The sequence below is a fragment of the Mchenga conophoros genome, linkage group LG6, assembly GCF_057382185.1.
Source record: "Mchenga conophoros isolate Kocher_MC1m ecotype Shallow Benthic linkage group LG6, M_conophoros_male_GT1.1, whole genome shotgun sequence".
Lineage (NCBI taxonomy): Eukaryota > Metazoa > Chordata > Actinopteri > Cichliformes > Cichlidae > Mchenga > Mchenga conophoros.
Window position 1 is genome coordinate 34815059 of NC_140531.1, and position 17095 is coordinate 34832153.

At 39.7% G+C, this 17095-nt stretch overlaps 2 protein-coding genes across 3 annotated transcripts; one reads left to right on the plus strand and one right to left on the minus strand.

Annotated features, from left to right (window-relative positions):
- Nucleotides 1-7117: 7117 nt before the first annotated feature.
- taf5 (TAF5 RNA polymerase II, TATA box binding protein (TBP)-associated factor) lies at nucleotides 7118-14513 on the plus strand. Of its 2 annotated transcripts, none has more exons than XM_085277700.1 (11): nucleotides 7118-7572; nucleotides 9060-9285; nucleotides 9380-9695; nucleotides 9920-10083; nucleotides 10236-10371; nucleotides 10738-10858; nucleotides 10935-11064; nucleotides 13069-13233; nucleotides 13379-13556; nucleotides 13716-13893; nucleotides 14017-14513. In XM_085277700.1, exons 1-11 carry the CDS (start codon nucleotides 7152-7154, stop codon nucleotides 14229-14231), a joined length of 2250 nt encoding a protein of 749 aa, XP_085133826.1. In that variant the 5' UTR covers nucleotides 7118-7151; the 3' UTR covers nucleotides 14232-14513. The 2 variants fall into 2 exon arrangements, with proteins under 2 accessions (XP_085133826.1, XP_085133825.1); XM_085277699.1 differs by having other exon boundaries at nucleotides 7119-7572; nucleotides 9057-9285.
- Nucleotides 14507-17006, minus strand: atp5mk (ATP synthase membrane subunit k). The gene is made up of 4 exons (XM_085277725.1): nucleotides 16860-17006; nucleotides 15584-15688; nucleotides 15348-15441; nucleotides 14507-14634 (listed from the first exon to the last, which is right to left on the minus strand). The coding sequence occupies exons 2-3, from the start codon at nucleotides 15668-15670 to the stop codon at nucleotides 15352-15354; spliced, it is 177 nt and encodes a 58-aa protein (XP_085133851.1). The 5' UTR covers nucleotides 15671-15688; nucleotides 16860-17006; the 3' UTR covers nucleotides 14507-14634; nucleotides 15348-15351.
- Nucleotides 17007-17095: the final 89 nt, after the last annotated feature.

The following is a 17095-nucleotide window of genomic DNA, read 5'->3' on the forward strand; positions in this document are numbered from 1 at the left end:
AAATGTTAAAATATGAAATCAACATGTTATTTGGTAAAATATCGACAGTAATTACTGCATTTTCCACACATTTTTATCTTTTTTATCTAGCAAAGCATTATAATCTCTGCTTAAGCCTTGTATTGAACAGCATCCACTGGCTACAGGCACACACCGACAGGAATGCACATCTTATGTATAATTCAACTTTATTGTAATTCCAGTGCTATTTATAGAACTGCATCCTGGTTGTAACTAAAGCTAAAGTTCCAAAAGAACAAAAATCTAGAAAAGGCAAAAGAAAAAAAAGAAAAAGAAAAGCCTTCCACCTGCAGCTCTCTCCTCTCTGTTCTAAGCACCTCCCCCCAGGTGAGACTGGGCATATGGTTCATATGCATATTTTGCCATGTGGATGTCATCCTGAGACCAACATTTGTACCATATCCACCAGACAACAACAGTGTTTCTAGTATCCCCGCGTTGGTGTTGTTCTGAATCATCATAATACTGTTAATGCAGGATCAACATTGTAACCGACCATTCATGATGTTGTGATGTCATAGCTTTGCAGGGTGAGGAAAAAGGGACAGAATGCCCTTCCTCCTGTGGAACTAATGGCAAGTGTTTCAAGCGTTTTCTTCAATAATTTATACAATATAATAAATATGTCATCAAGTTAGGTTTGCTGTTAGCAAAATTTAGGTCACTTCTATTGTTTTGCTAGTGATAGTTAGCTAACTTCTTGGCTAATGGAAACTGAACGCTCAGTTAAGAACAAAACCAATGCAAAGATATCAGATTTTGCAGAAAATAACTGCCTCAATGCCACCGCATTAAAAAAAAGTTGGACTGACTTTGGGCTTGCTAGTATAAAATATAACAAATTTTTAATAGTTATCTAGTTTAACAATAGGACTACAAGCATTTTGGAAAATCACTGGTGTGTGTGCTTCATATCCAGTGAATGTCCAAACTTTCCTGTTACAAGAATATTGTGGATGACAACTTTATATACAAAACACAGAAAGAATTTTTATCCAGTTAAACAAAAATCAGGTTGTTTAACTGTTTAGCTGAAATCTCAGCCACTAGATGACAATGTGATAATTACTAACATGCTAGGATGGTGAGAACGATAATGATGACAGTGATTAGTAGACACAGTGGGGCTGCAAAATTAAGTGAATTTTAATGTCAGCCACAATTTTGGCTTCCCACACCCAAATGAACATGATTAATCACAACTATGATTAAAAAATACTAAAACAAGCAAAAAGACTATATCATGATTCAAGGACATGCACCTTGTTTGTTTGAAAAGATGTTTTAGTTAACAGGAAAACAGCACAATATAAAGGTGATTAAATTTTGTGTAAAGTTTTGCTACATTGTTTTATTTAAAGATTTGTTAATTTTCTTCTACATGCATTGAATTTAGGGGAATTTTATTTCACTGTGTGGATTTGTGCATTAACAGGAATGTTGCACAACATTGCATTTTGTGCAAAACATTTTTTCACTAAAACTCAATGAATATTCATGAAAAAAAAAGGGATCTCAACACTGATCAAAGTCATTATGACACTGATTTTGGCCATAATTGTATCATGTGGTATTAGAAGCCCAAGGATAAACATGCTCTCTTTCCAATGACTGGAAAATAAAACTAAATCATAATTTACAGAGCAAAGTCAGTTTGTTTTACTTCCAAATAAAATCACTTCTAAATAGTCTGGAAAAGAATTTGTTAAGACCTGAAAACTTCATTAGACTTCCTGTTTCCATCTGACTTTCTTTATAAAATCTTGCTTTGTCAGATTTCAGCTGTGACTGGCTGCAGTTGCATCTGACATACAGTGGCAGGTCATATACAAAATGTTGGAAAGCTTTTCTAAAACTTTTAACTTTACATTCAGCACGTCATTAATAAGTGAAACTATCTTAAAAGTATAGTTGAGCATTTTTGGGAAATATATTTATTCACTTTTACCGCATGTTTTTTTTAATGTTAAACATCAAGATACTGCTAAATTAACCCTGTTATTGGGATTTATCTACACAAAAACCAGAAACAACACTACAAGACAATAAAGCATATATCCAAAACGCCAGCTAAGCTGTAAGACCAGCAAAGCTGATGTCTGCGTGCAGAATCCAGCTCTCCAGTTAGGTCAGTACTGAATAATGCAGACTCCCCACATTTCCGTTCCCCGAAATGGAGATCTCTAGTGCCACAATCACACCCATTATTCCGCTTGGATAGGCAAAAGGTCCACGGTGCATTCACGCACGCACACACAAACTTTCCTGACACAGGCCAAATAAATTAAGGGCCTCTGCCAGACAAGGAATGACAGGCTAGTAGGTGCTTTGAAGGCATTACTCTGACAAAAAGATGGATTTCAGGGCAATTGTTAGCTACCTAACGTGGTGCATGTGTAGCAATCTCAAAGCTTGTTGCACACTGGGTGCAAAACAATGTTTATCCAGTCTTCACAAATGGAGGCTTAAGTGTTTCTGAGGGATTAGTTATTGCGACAAATAACTATATTCAGTTAGCACTTATCAGCCTTTTATTATGGCCATCAAACACTGCAGCTTTTTATGTTTTGTATCATATCTGTGTAATTAAACCAGATAGAAATGAAGTTCTTATCTGTTGCCAATAGCTACTAGAAGACTTCATACCTACTGTATCAAGCCTGCTTCAGTTTCATTTTATACTTCATATGTTTCACACCTTATTCTGCACCTGCCTCTCACCTGTATATGTCACTTTTCACATTCACATTCACGATCATGTAATGTTTTTCCCTCGACCTTCTCTCAGCCGTACAGACTCTCATTTTACCATCTTTCCTGCGTTGTTACCGCTCCCCAAGTGCTGCCCCGCCCCACTCGGTTCCCGACCCTCTCCCCATCCCACACACCATGCTTCTACCTCCACCCTCCTTTTCTCTGCTTTCTTCTTTCATCCCTCCCTTACTCTCTCTTTCGCTCTCTCTCTCTCTCTTTCCCTTTCCATCTCTTCGGGTATTTTCCACCTCTTCTGAGAGTCACACCTCATGAATTATTTACTCGTGCATGTCAGTGGGGGATTTAAATCCGTTTCTTGACCGTTTATTGCTCAAAGACAGGAAGGCAGTGTTTTGTCAGCGGAAGAAAACTAATGGTTCTTTTAATAAAGGTGATCATTAGATGTCCTTTCAGTCACACTCTCTCTCTCTCTCCCCAGCTGACAGCAGAATACTCGTCAAAAAATTAAGGAAGGATTAACAGTGAAAACAGCAGGAGCACAAAGTGTTAGCCGTAAGGACACTCAAGGTGAAACAACAGTGATCAAGCCAAAATTACATCATCATTTGGATAATTTATGCATAAATAGTAATGTTCATGTAGTTGGATTAATTTAACTAAATCTCAAGAAACAGATATCCTCCACACACATCCACTGAAATAAAACATTAACAAAAAAAAGAAAAAAAGTGATTAGAAATCTGCCTCATCCCTCTCTGCACTTGCAGGACTGCATCGCATGAACATGCACATACACATACACACTTCCCTGCAAAGTGAATGCTTTTTTAATGATGACCTTTGCCATAAATCTTTTTTTTTGGAATAAATTAATATAAATCAAATGTGACAGAAACTTTCATCTGCTAACACCATCACTGAACCTGCAAACCTGCAGATTTTTTTTCGAATTTGCTGGTGACACCAATTGTAATTATCACATCAAACACCCCCCCAACACCCTCCCCAGTTTTATTGGGTTATATAAACATAAAGCACATCTTCTGTTTCTGTGCAGTAACCATGCAAACACACTCCAACACCCTTTTAATTTAACTCACTGATGCATGTCAGTCGTATCAGCACTCCGCTTATTAGTGCCATAGAAATGTAAGGGTTTATAGCAAGTAGAGAAAACCAGAGCAGTCGAAATAATGATGAAATACAGCATAGATATTGCTAAATGCTACAACTGACTAGATTTTATGGTAAGATTTTTAATTCAAATAGTATATCGTGGCACTAAAGCAGTGCGAATATCAGACTTTAAAGAGCACATGAAACAGTCGCTTTTTCTTTGAGGGTCTGTGTTCGCTCCAGAAAACCTGTCCCTGTTGGGGGAAGCCACACCCTGCTGCCTCGTGACAGAGAAACTGGGGATGGTGGAACAGTCCTCCAGCATACACACCAGCACAGCACACACACACTCTGGCGAGAGAGAGAAAGTGAGAGAGAGAGAACTGAGCAAAGTCATCACTGAGGTGTGAAGAGAGGATGAGACTGAACACGCGTCTCTTTTCACCTCACTCACCCATTTCATTATGACTGCAAAGAGCTCTAGAGCAGCTTCACATAAGATGAAGAAAAGACCACTTAATCAAACGAATGGCTTGAAAAGTGGGTTTTTTACTCGAATGTGGTCATTTAAGTCATTAAAATAAAATTTTAAAAAGGGAAAAGTGGACAAGAAAACAAGTGGCTTCCTATCTCCAGCTGCATTTGCTAGCCTGGCAGCACCGGGGAACTGAGGTTCATGTGGATCAGGGTGGGGCACAAAAAGATCATGCTGTGAAACACTGACACGTGGAAAATAATGGAAACACAAGAAGCTTCTTTGTTTAAACTGTTTCAGATATCCTCACCAGGGTGATTTTTATGAGGTAAAAACTAGAACTAGATGTGAAAAAGCGTTAGTTGATATTTTGCACTTAAAAATTTATACTAAACTGACAACTTATGGGACATTTTTGACAACTGGTAGGCTTTGGTACGCTTATTTACTGAGACAGGGATAATATTGCTGTGTTGTACGATAGTAGTGTTCTGAATTTCTTAAATATTACAATCTGACAAATAACGCCATTATTAAAACAACAGAAAATAAAAATAACACTGAAACTTATAAAAAATAAACTGGAAATGAGCATGAAAACATTTTTAATGAGTAAACACAGACTGATAAACACTACTAAACCTTTTTTACTCATATTATGTTTCGCTAAATAACACAAGAGGTAGACAAAGGCAATATAAATGCATTTATTTTGCAGTAAAACTGTTGTCATAGTGAAGAAAAATTCTGTTATGCTTCATTGTGTGAGCATAAAAGTAATGTTAGGTGATATATTGTACCTATTTCAGAGACAGTTTACCATAATAGCCACTTTTAGACGAATAAACCTCAAGTAATCGTATCGGTGTCGACATCTGTAAAGAATCATGAAGCATCAAAACAGCTAGAGGAGATTTCTCTCGTTATTACTTTTTACACATCCTAATTTGATTTTCATTCAGATCACATTAATCCTAGTAGAACTATTATTCTGTCATTTCAAAAAACAAACAAACAAAAAAGGAAAAAAGCACAACCACAAACTGTAGGGATTCAATACAAGTACAAAAGCAGATGCCGCTGTTTCCTTTATAGATACGCAGGCACTGGAAATTTAAGCCATATGGCTGCGCATGAGTAATCAGGCGCTTTGTAACTTGCTATATGAAGGAGTCACTTACAGATCAAAAACCTTCAGTCTGACGTGTTTTAAAGTGAAAATGAAAACAAAAATATGTCAGCCTACAAAGTAATGTTGTTATCTTTACACCACAGAAAGGAATGGATTTTCTCTCTAATTAGCAGCTTTACAATGGCCCTGTGCTGATGACCACACCCTGAGCTGCTGGTGTTCACATGTATGTCTCCCACTTTCACCAGCCAACCCCACCCCCATCTCTCCTCCACAAGGAGCAACATAGCCGCAGTGTTATACAACGCTTCTTGTGCCGTGAACCCTTCTTTTGTCCCAGTCTTTAAAATCGACTGTAGCCTGCGTGCTGAACCTGCTGCTGAGTTATCAAAGTCTTAATGTCGAGAATGCATTACACAAATGCATTACACAGGTTTATAAGGTGGAGATCAGTTACAACCAGAGCTATACTCAATAATAGACTGCAAGTACATGTTTGTGTTCATTTTTTGTTAGAACTCAGTATTATTGTATTTACAGTACATGTATTATACTTGAGGGTGGAGTCAAATAAAAAAACAAACAAATCCAGATTTTTGCACTATTTCCAGCAGAGACACAATGAAACAAGATCAAGTTCTAATTTTTTACTGGCAGGCTCCTTGAAATAAAAACAAATTAACTGCCTCAAAAGATGCACAGTCAGCTGTACATGAATGCATTGACAGACTGTTCGCTCAAGCAAGGTGTGCTGTCTTGTTCGGACAAAAATTCGGACTCAGCAGAATGCAAAGAAAACACCACTCATACTCATACACAGTTACTGTCCTTCTTGTGTTTCCTCAGTGATACAAGCTGTCACTTATTATGAAAATGCTACTTATACCTCATCTTACTGTGTCACACATTTTCTGAAGACTCATATTGTATGTCAATAAAAGAGGCAGATGGATCATAAGATAATGTAAAGGTGCAGAAGATTGATGTATCAACAAACATCTATATTAATAACAGTGTAACTGAGGAGATGACGTAGAAATTTGCAAAGTAATTTTCACTTTGTTTTCATTCACCAATGTTTTATAGATTAAAAAGAATACCAGATTGTATTCATAGCAGCAACACATTGTCCAAGGAGGTGGCTGGGACGCTGGCCAGCTGTTGTGTGGGAACAAAGTGCCACCAACTGGTAAAAAATGATATAAATTGGATTGTATAATAATAATTATTATTATTATTAAGATAGATACGTCTTTGGCAAAACAAAGTACTGATTATTTTGTCACTCTATACACATAACAATTCTCTGGTGAAACCTATGCACTTGTGAATGCAGTCTTTATGCTGGGGTACAATTAGATATTTATACTTATATTTATATTATTATAGCATTATAGCATCAAGTTATGAAGTGGGCGTTTCCACAGCAGGTAATTCCATATGTTTGATTCGGCAGACTTTTGACATCAGCTGCCCTTCCAAACGCAAACCTCAAATCAGTTTTTCATCTCGAGCTGAAATCGAACCAGCGACCTTCCGCTCCCTAATGCGTAAACCGCTACACTACACTCACTCGAAGGGCGGGACTTCTGTAACACCACGCTCACTGGTAAGAACCAATCATATGTCTTGGTCTTGTACGGTTAGTGTTTTCCGTTGATTTACGTCGCACATGCGCAATTCATTCTGAAAATGGCGGCCGTACAAGGTGGTATGAGCGACGCTGACATAGAAACGGACATTAAAACAGAACCATCAACCGATGGCTTTGGAAATAACAATGCTAACGATGGTAGAGTGCTCTCTGCGTCTCCCGGCTCCGGCTCTTCGACTGGAAGCAACAAACAAACAGCCGCGGTTACCCCGGAGGACCAGCAGACATTGCTGGCAGTCCTGCAATTCCTCAAAAAGAACAAACTCATCGAGTCCGTCGAGATTTTGCGTCGTGAGGCGGGATTACCGGAAAATTCACTGGACCCGAAGGCAACTGAATCGGCCGGGGCAGGATCGGGAGGTGCTGCCGGTATTGTGGACTTAGAAGGCGGGGATGTGAGCTCTCTTCTCAGCCGAGTTACCGGATCATCCTCCGCCGGAGCCCAGGCGCCAACGAAAGGTACAGTACAGTTAGCTGCCGCTTTTATGTATGAAACACTTAACAAACATCTCCTGATCAACCACGAGTCTGACACAACAGCCTAATGTAGTGGTATCAGTTAGGGATAATGCTCAGAGCGCTAAGAGTTAAGCACTTCTTTACTACAGGGTGTGTTAACTTCGAGTACTAACATATTCGAAGTTTATATAGCTTTAAGTTTTACGGCAGGGTTACTTCGTGTTCATTCAGTGAAGCGATTGCAGTGATAATGTGTTTTTAATGTGATGATACCAGTAATAATATGCCGTGTATGATGTGAAAGTCTAATTGCAAATAGAAAGTGAAACAGCTAAATATATTGTTATTAACTGATCATACCCTTTAAAATTAAAAAAAAAAAAAAAAAAGGAGGCAAACTTGAGTTTATATGCGGTGGAAAGAAACCCAGGGTCAGATACAAACTCTGCAGTTTTTTTTTTTAAAGAAAAAGAAGGTTTAGCTTTACCAAGCATCAAAGTGTATCAATCAGACTTTTGATATATTGGTGATGGGAGGGATACACTGCAAAATCGAAAAGTTTGGAAACGGAATTTTTATGGTGGTTCGCATCAAACTCGAGATTTATACCTGGCATGCATGATAGAAAGTTCAAGCACTGGGCAAATAAAGGCATCGCAGCAATATGCACAATGTTTAAGGGGGAAAAATATGTTGGGTTTTGAAAGACTGAAGGAAAAATTAGAATTAGGTGAAGATGAACAATTTTGATACCTAAGATAAGTAAGGTATTATTGTGAGGAGGAGGATAAAACTGATCAAATAAAATGAGATTATTGAGGTATTTCAGAAGAAAACGCAGAGAAATCTCTGCTTTGTACAGAGATTTAAGGTCATGCAGAAAGACGTCCTTTCTGTATATTAAAGACAAATAGGATAAAAGAAAAGAAGGAACAAATTTAAGAAGGAACTTTAATTTTTAAAACACAGTGCATGGCCACTAACTCCAGGATACAGAGAGAATTTAACATGATCTGTTTTGTTGTTGTTTTCTTAAGCTTCAAAAACTTGGAGGAATGCTGCATGCTGGAGACTGTGTGGACAAATTGATGTAGAATTGTGCACATGTATTTTGGTCGTGCCAAAAAATAAAGGGGTTGTGGAATAAAATGTGCAAAGCTTTAGGATATGGAATGCAAAAATCATGCAAGACATTCTATTTGGGCGACTAGTCAGATGACACAGGACAAAAGGAGGATGGATATTTTTAAATGTTTTTAATATTATCAGTCAGTTAAAAAGCAATCACCAGTATAAAGTGGGATCATTGACCTCGGAGCATTGGTGGTGCATTGTTGGTAAAAAAATAAGTCTTAAAAAAGGCAAAGTTGTATTTACTTTGTAGTTACATTGACAGTTTAGGTAATCTTAAAAAGGATTTTTCCCACGTGGATACAACCAACACACTACTAATACAACCCATCTCATTGGGACTTTTTCATCAGCAGTTGCAGAGGACCAGCCAGATGTCCGTGTGGTACTGTCAGCTTACAGCCAGCAGGGAGATCCAACTCTTTATGAGGTCTACTACAGTGACCTCAAAAAGTTCATAGAAACAGTATTGGACTGTCACAGAGCTGAACTGTCCCAGGTCTTCTACCCACTTTTTGTCCACATGTATCTGGAGCTGGTGTACAACAACCATGAAAGTGAGGCTAAGGCCTTCTTTGAAAAGTGAGTCTAATTGTACATTATTCCAAATATCAACCACACTCCATTTTCCGTGCACCTTAATAACTTTATTTCTTTATGTTCACCTCCCTCTCAGGTTCAGTGGGGACCAGGAGTGCTACTATGAAGAGGACTTGCGTGTTTTATCTGGCTTGACAAAGAAGGAGCACATGAGAGGCAACGAGACTTTGTTGGACTTCCGCACCAGCAAGTTTGTCCTGCGTATCTCCCGCGACTCCTATCAGTTGCTGAAGAGACACTTGCAGGAGCGTCAGAACAACCAGATCTGGAATATTATCCAAGAGCACCTCTACATTGATATCTTTGATGGCATGCCACGCAGCAAGAGCCAGATAGATGCAATGTCTGGCAGCTTGGCAGGAGAGGCCAAGCGTGAAGCCAATAAAACTAAGGTTGGATTTTTACGCCACACATTTGGACGTTTGACAACTTGAATTTTGAACCCATGACCCTATACTGAGGGCATCCAGTAGCTTTTTAAAATTAAGATAGCCTCACATGTATCTGCCACCAGTTTGAGCAATTACTTCTGTCTTCTTTTCATGTTTCTTTACACTTATATACCAAAACCTTTGAAATGACATGTCCTTGTTCCTTTGTCACTCACCATGTGAAGGTTTACTATGGATTGCTGAAGGAACCAGAAATTGAGCTGCCCCTTGATGATGAGGATGAGGAGGCAGAGAATGAGGAGGGTAAACCCAAGAAGAAGAAGCCAAAAAAGGACAGCATGGGCTCCAAGAGCAAAAAGCAGGATCCAAATGCTCCTTCACAGAATAGGTAGGGATTGTTTACACAGTACTGTGCTGTGTGTTTGTTGCACACTACTGTAGAGGCTAATCTAATCTTCTTGGTCAGATATATTTTGAATGTCAAAGTCATGCTTTTTGAATCAACACAGAAAGAGGTCTGATAAAATGTGTCTTATTTAGGATACCCCTGCCAGAACTCAAAGACTCAGACAAGCTGGACAAGATCATGTACATGAAGGAGGCCACGAAAAGGATTCGTCTAGGATCAGATAACCTCCCCTCTGTCTGCTTCTACACTTTTCTCAATGCATACCAGGTAAAGCTTTATGATGCATTTAATTTGTTTGCCAGAGGAGCAGCAGTTCTCCAAAATGATGGTTAGTCAATACCTATTTTTTTGGCCATAGTTTCAGTTGACTTATGTTTTCCTATAGAGGGGACAAATAAAAATGGGGAAAAAATAATTTTATCCCACACCTGGAGACTTGTTCATGAGTGATGAATTTAAAAAACAAAAAAACCTCATTATGTTTCCGGTGTAGGGAAATATGTAGGATTGCGTTCTGATTGTGGGTGTTTGGATATGATATCGGTCGTAGTTTCAGAATTGTCATACCTCTAATGATTGTGCATTGAAGCAGTGAAAACTATGACATAAATTAATTGTATTTATTTTCTTAAGGGTCTGACTGCAGTGGACTTCACTGATGACTCCAGCCTGATCGCAGGAGGCTTTGCTGACTCCACAGTACGAGTGTGGAGTGTCACACCGAAAAAGCTCCGCAAAGTCAAGTCTGCAGCAGGTACACTATTTTATACTGACAACATCTTTACTTTTCTAAAACATTGCCCTTGAATTTTTTCCTATTTTCTTTCAAGACTTGAACTTGATTGACAAAGAGTCAGACGATGTGCTGGAAAGGATCATGGATGAGAAGACGGCCAGCGAATCAAAGATAATGTATGGACACAGTGGACCAGTGTATGGCATCAGCTTCAGCCCGGACAGGTAGAGCCACTCGTCCACCTGACGATAATGGAGATTACATGTTTTTTGTTAAATCCTTTAAAAATTACACTATTTATTAGGGTGCAACGATACACAAAATTCACGGTTCGGTTCGATACTTTGGTGTCACGGTTCGATATTTTTTCGATACAAAAAAAATGTTCATGCCTTTTTAATTTGTCATTTATTAAATCTCTGTGCGTTCATCATTTGTTTGAAGCCAGCTCACCTCCTGCAACTAGTTGTTCGAGAATACGTGCTTCTTTTGTGGTTCGGACTCCTGACATTTCTTTGGAGGTGGAGGAACATCACAGTAATTGCTTAAAGGAGCTTCTTCGACATCTTTAAGAGTTCTAAACAAATGTCTGTCCTCCTGAAAATCTTATGTACGCAAACACGCGTTGCAACTTCTTATCTTGTGCGCGTTTTTTATTTTGACAGCGAATGGGCACCTGCGGACCACTTATGTGCAGCCCTGGTTATATAGCTCGTCATATTGCAGCCACAGAAATTATTTTGTCCATGAAACCATAAAGCTGCACTTTCTTTTTGCCTTATAGTCTGATTTGTCATAACTTTTCCGTTTTGTGGTAAGCTTTTCTTTGGCTGTCACTTCTTCACCCTGACCTGTCTTATTTGGCTCAGCAGAACTGAAATATATATCCTGCTGCTTTTACACACGCACTCACATAACGCTCAGCGATTCTCTGCGCGATCAACCTCTCACATGTTTAAGCTTGCTGCGGGAGATTTCACTTGTCATGTTTGCATAGTAAGCTAACGATTGATAAGACGATGTCAGAGGAATTGGTGCGCAAATTATCATCACTCACCAATCAGTGCTGTCGCTCTCTATACACAGTTCGCGCGATTGCAAAGTGAAAGCAAAAAACAAGCGCAAATTCAAACGCGATTTCAATATGTCACATATTGACAGTGGCTCACCGATGCCAATGACATAATTACCCAGCTACATTTCTGAAAGAATGCAAAAGCATTGACATATATTTTTCCTTCCTACGATAGCCCGACGGGCAGGGCAGAGATAGATTTTGGTAGCCCGACTGGAAAAATCGCTAGCCCCAGGATGTCGGGCTAGCGATTTTGCGAGCCCTGTATCTGATTGAGGAATCACTCATCTTTGGAAAAGAGAGTTTATTACAGAGAAATGGCTCTTTCCAAAATAAAAGCTATACTATCCGCTTCTTCTGGGCTATATTCTCAGCAGCATATTAAACATATCAGGTCCCCATAAGGAGGATCATGTGCTAACAGCTGTCTAAATGACTCGGGTAAAGTTTGTAGCATGCGTGCTTGTTGTTTTTGTCTGCTTCCACTTGTCTTTGCACTAGGATGATGTCGGCGTAAATGTGCAGTCATATTCGTTGTGTTCCCACTAGTGCTGTCAGTGTTAATCTCGTTGAAATGACGTTAACGCCACAACACGGCAAATCTCCGTTAACGAGCTACCGCCAATCGCCCCGTGCATGGGGCTGGACGGCCAGCACGTTAACGAGCTAACTGCGCTAACACACTAGCTCCCACCCATGTAATTGAGCATTGCGTGGCACATCCAACATACTGTTTTACTTTAGTCCATGACGCGCTTACCTTCAGGGTCATACGTCACATGAAAGCCAAAATAGTTCCAAACGCCAGATCTGAATGAGGGTGGAGGAGGTTAAATTTGCCATGTTGCAAGGAGAGCTTAGCTTTCGTCTCGCTAGCTTGCCCTGCGCTCAGTGAATCTGCGTTCGACTACTCCGCCTAGGCTGCACTGTCGAGCGCAGATCCACTGAGCGCTCAACACAGACAGCATCGTCAGAAGGAAAGTTGATCAAATAAATTAAAAATGTTGTATTGTTCGATACATATGCGTACTGAACCGAAAGCACTGTATCGAACGGTTCAATATCGATACGAATATCGTTGCACCCCTACTATTTATTTATTTATACAACAGATCAAGCTGTATATGTCATGAAAATGTTTCTCTCTTTTCAGAAACTACTTGTTGTCCAGTTCAGAAGATGGTACAGTAAGGTTATGGAGTCTCCTAACGTTTACTTGTTTGGTGGCCTACAAAGGGCACAACTACCCAGTGTGGGACACGCAGTTTTCCCCCTATGGCTACTATTTTGTGTCTGGAGGACATGACAGGGTAGCCCGGTAAGAAACTTCAGACCTTGTTTTGTAATTATTTGATAGCATATTGGAACATCATGTTGTTGTTGATCCACATTGGCTCCTTCTACAGGTGCTTTTCATTGGTCCACCTTCTGCTCTTTTTTTTTTTTTTCTTCTTTCTTAACAGACTCTGGGCGACAGATCACTACCAGCCTCTGCGGATATTTTCTGGTCACCTGGCTGACATCACTTGCACTCGTTTTCACCCAAACTCCAATTATGTTGCCACAGGATCATCTGACCGTACCATCCGTGTGTGGGATGTCCTAAGTGGAAACTGTGTGCGCATCTTCACTGGTCATAAGGTTAGAGTTCAACAGACATCATTTAGAAAATGTCATTTTAGTCACATTATATTGAAATGTGCATAATTGTTCATGTAATGATGTATAGTGCAGCACAGCTAGAAATAGTAAATGCTGTTTAAACATCTGTGAATCTAATATTTTAATGTCATCTTCCAGGGTCCCATCCATTCACTCGCTTTTTCCCCCAATGGGAAGTTTTTGGCATCAGGGGCCACTGATGGCAGAGTCCTCCTGTGGGACATTGGCCATGGATTGATGGTGGGAGAGCTCAAGGGCCACACAGATACCATCTATTCCCTCAGGTTCAGCAGGGATGGTGAAATCCTTGCTTCCGGTGAGTGTTGCAAGTTTCTTTATACTTTTCCATCAAGCGATTAACCTCAAACAAAAATGATATGACATGGTCACGGTTCAAAAATGCACTATAGCCAGAGTGACAAAGTGTAATGTTTTCCAGGTTCTATGGACAACACGGTTCGCCTGTGGGATGTAATGAAAGCATTCGATGACTTGGAAACAGATGACTTCACGGCAGCTACGGGACACATCCATTTACAAGATAACTCCCAGGAGCTTCTGCTAGGCACCTACACGACTAAATCAACACCTGTTATACACCTTCACTTCACCCGGAGGAACCTGCTTCTGGCTGCTGGAGCCTTCAATCCTTGAGACTATTTCCCTCTGAGAACATAATCAATGGAAGCTAGAAATTATGCAAAACTCTGACTGCCAGAAGTAACTGAGGAAGGTTATGGCACAGTGAAAATAACTATTTATCAGTTTACATTTGGCTAGCATAACAAATTAGGTTAGCCAACTATGAGAGCCAAACAGAGGACTGTATGTTTAAGTCGTTGTGTTGAGTACAGCCTTACTGAATACATGGCTGACATTTCTGTATTATAGTCTTTTATACTGGTGCACACTGTAAATAAAGAAAAGTGTTTTCTATGTTTTGGGCATAGATGTTTTTATTGTTAACATTGGAAAACCAAACACTCAAATTTCATTACAAGCATGTCCAGCTGCTCTTTCCATTCCAAGCTGTTTGAAATGATGGGCAAATGGAAGCCTGTAAGGACAAAAGAGAGTCAATCAATTCAACTGAATAACTACAACATGGTGCCAAAGAACACTTTCACATGTGGCAGAGTAAACGACCTGCTTTGCCATGCAAGCCACAGTTGCTTCCCCAATACTTTTCAAAACGAGCAAGATATGAGTTTCTATTCGTTAGCAATTTATCGTTTTTATGCACAGCAAAAAACATTGTTTGCATACCACAGACAAAATACACATTTAGTGCAAATATGCAAGTGTAGTAATAGATAAGCAGAATAAGCATGGGTGATAAATATGGATCATAACTCTTCTTTCAGCTGCTCCCTTCAGGAGTCACCACAGTGGATTATCAGCCTCCATCTCTCCCCACCCTAGCATCCTCTGTCACACCAACCCCCTGCATATCCTCCTTCACGACAGCTCCATATTACCATATAAATATGGGTCATAAATTCTACCATTAAGAGCAGAATAAAATTCTGTGTAATAAAATATAATTCAAGCTAACAATCAGAATTTCGTCAATGTTTTGGTTTAGCAGGGAGTAGTGAAGAGTTACTATCGCAGTTTGAAAATCAGATATATTTAAAAGAAATAAATCACCTAATGACAACAGTAACGTTCTGCTAAAATTTGACTTGACCATAGTACTTGGAAAGCTGGTGGCTGGTTGCTTGCCTACAGACTGTTAACACTGAAAAGCAGAAAGACTAACATACTTACATAATCACTTTTCTGTGACAGCAGGCTTTTTCTTAGGCTTCAATTTGAAGAAAAGGGCGATGGCTGCAAGGCTAGCATATGTGGCCAAAACACACTAAAAAAAAAAAAAGGGGGGGGGGGGGGGGTATATAAATGCTGTGAGCAATGCAGTATGACAAAGTATGACAGCAGCAGGGACGTAGAGCTTCTTGCTTTTAAACAATTATACAATTAAGCAGTTTATATACACAACTCACATTCCTCCTTCCTGTGATTGTGTATGAATTGAAGTACTTGGCAATTCCAGTGAACTGGTGCTGGGTTCCAGCGTCATGTCCTGCCATGATGGATATCAGATGGTCCTACACAAGAAAAATGGCAAATAAATAATTAGTATACTATATGATAAGCAGATATATTGACTGTACAGAAAAATAACGTCTTCCAGATGCTCCCTTTAGGGGTTGCCACTGTGCATCACCTGCCTCCGTCTCACCCTATCCCTAACATCCTCGACTGTCACACCAAACCTCTGCATAGCCTCCTTCGCTACATTTGTGAATCTTCCTCTTATCCTCCTGTCTGGCAGCTCCAGCATCTTATTCTCAATTTAACCACCCTCTTCTCTACACTCAAACCATCCTATCCTCCCCTCTTGAACTTTGTATTCAAAGCGTTCAACCTGAGCTGTCCCTCAGATATATAATAATTTCTAATTCTGTCCATCCTGGTTACGCCCAATGGAAATTTTAACATCTTTAACACTCCCACTTCCAGGTTGCCCACCTGTCTTTCTGTTAACGCAACCATCTCACTACCATCGTCTAAAACTCCATTTTCACTCTTGCTGAAAGAACAAGTTCTCCCAAATGATTATTACACTTTGTAAGTAAATCATGTCTCTATTTAATGGTAGTGATTTGGTTGGGAGCTATTGATCAGAGAAGGCATGACACGACATATGATCATTTTCTGTAAATGTAGAGAGAGGTGAATTCAGAAATCATCAAGGTCCTAACAGAGACTATAGCTAAAATAAATTAATTCCTAGTACTGGGTAGACTTTATGGGTGTTATTTGAGAAGGGGGAGCTCGAGCACGTTTGCAACTACTACTCTGATGCACAACAAAAAACCTATCGGTAAATTAGCTACTTAAAATTAGTACCTGCATAGTTACATAAGAGAAGTTACAGCCTTTATAGTTGCTAGCCCAACATGGTACGTCATTAAAATATGACCGACGTGAAGGACATGTCTTCGCATGAACACCTAAAATGCCAGGTTTTGCTTCTGGTTAAACAACGCTGCAATTCAAATGCATTAATACAAGACATTTTAGCGAGTAATGCACACTCTGTAGTCAGTTAACGTTAGCTTGCTAGGTTAGCTTGCTAGGTAGTTTATTAGTTTCAGATCCATGGCTTAAGCAGTACAACATCACAGATGCATTGTAAAGACAACTTGACTCTACTTATAACTGCTCAAAGCAAAGTAAGTGGTCCAACTTCTTTCTCAAGGTCTTGAGGCTTACCTTAAACACTCGAGCACAGTACAACCAGAATGAGACAGGTGCCCTTCAGCAGAGGCCGCAATGCTAAACTCGCTAGGAAGTCCCGCCCATGGTCAGCGATCTAGGACTGCGCCATTATTTGTTAAAAATACTGTCACTCAAATTTAAGGCCGAGAGCGTTCACTGAATGGCTAAAGTCGGTGCCAATTATTCGTTCTTCGCGGTCATTGGACAAAATTTGAAACGCCCACCGGAGT

Coding starts and splice junctions, on each gene's coding strand:
- taf5 (XM_085277699.1), top strand. CDS start 7,152: ATGGCGGCCGTACAAGGTGGTATGAGCGACGCTGACATAGAAACGGAC. Junction 10,372..10,737: donor CTTTTCTCAATGCATACCAG/GTAAAGCTTTAT, acceptor TATTTTCTTAAG/GGTCTGACTGCAGTGGACTT. Junction 10,859..10,934: donor CAAAGTCAAGTCTGCAGCAG/GTACACTATTTT, acceptor TTTTCTTTCAAG/ACTTGAACTTGATTGACAAA.
- atp5mk (XM_085277725.1), bottom strand. CDS start 15,670: ATGGCAGGACATGACGCTGGAACCCAGCACCAGTTCACTGGAATTGCC. Junction 15,442..15,583: donor CAATCACAGGAAGGAGGAAT/GTGAGTTGTGTA, acceptor TTTTTTTTTTAG/TGTGTTTTGGCCACATATGC.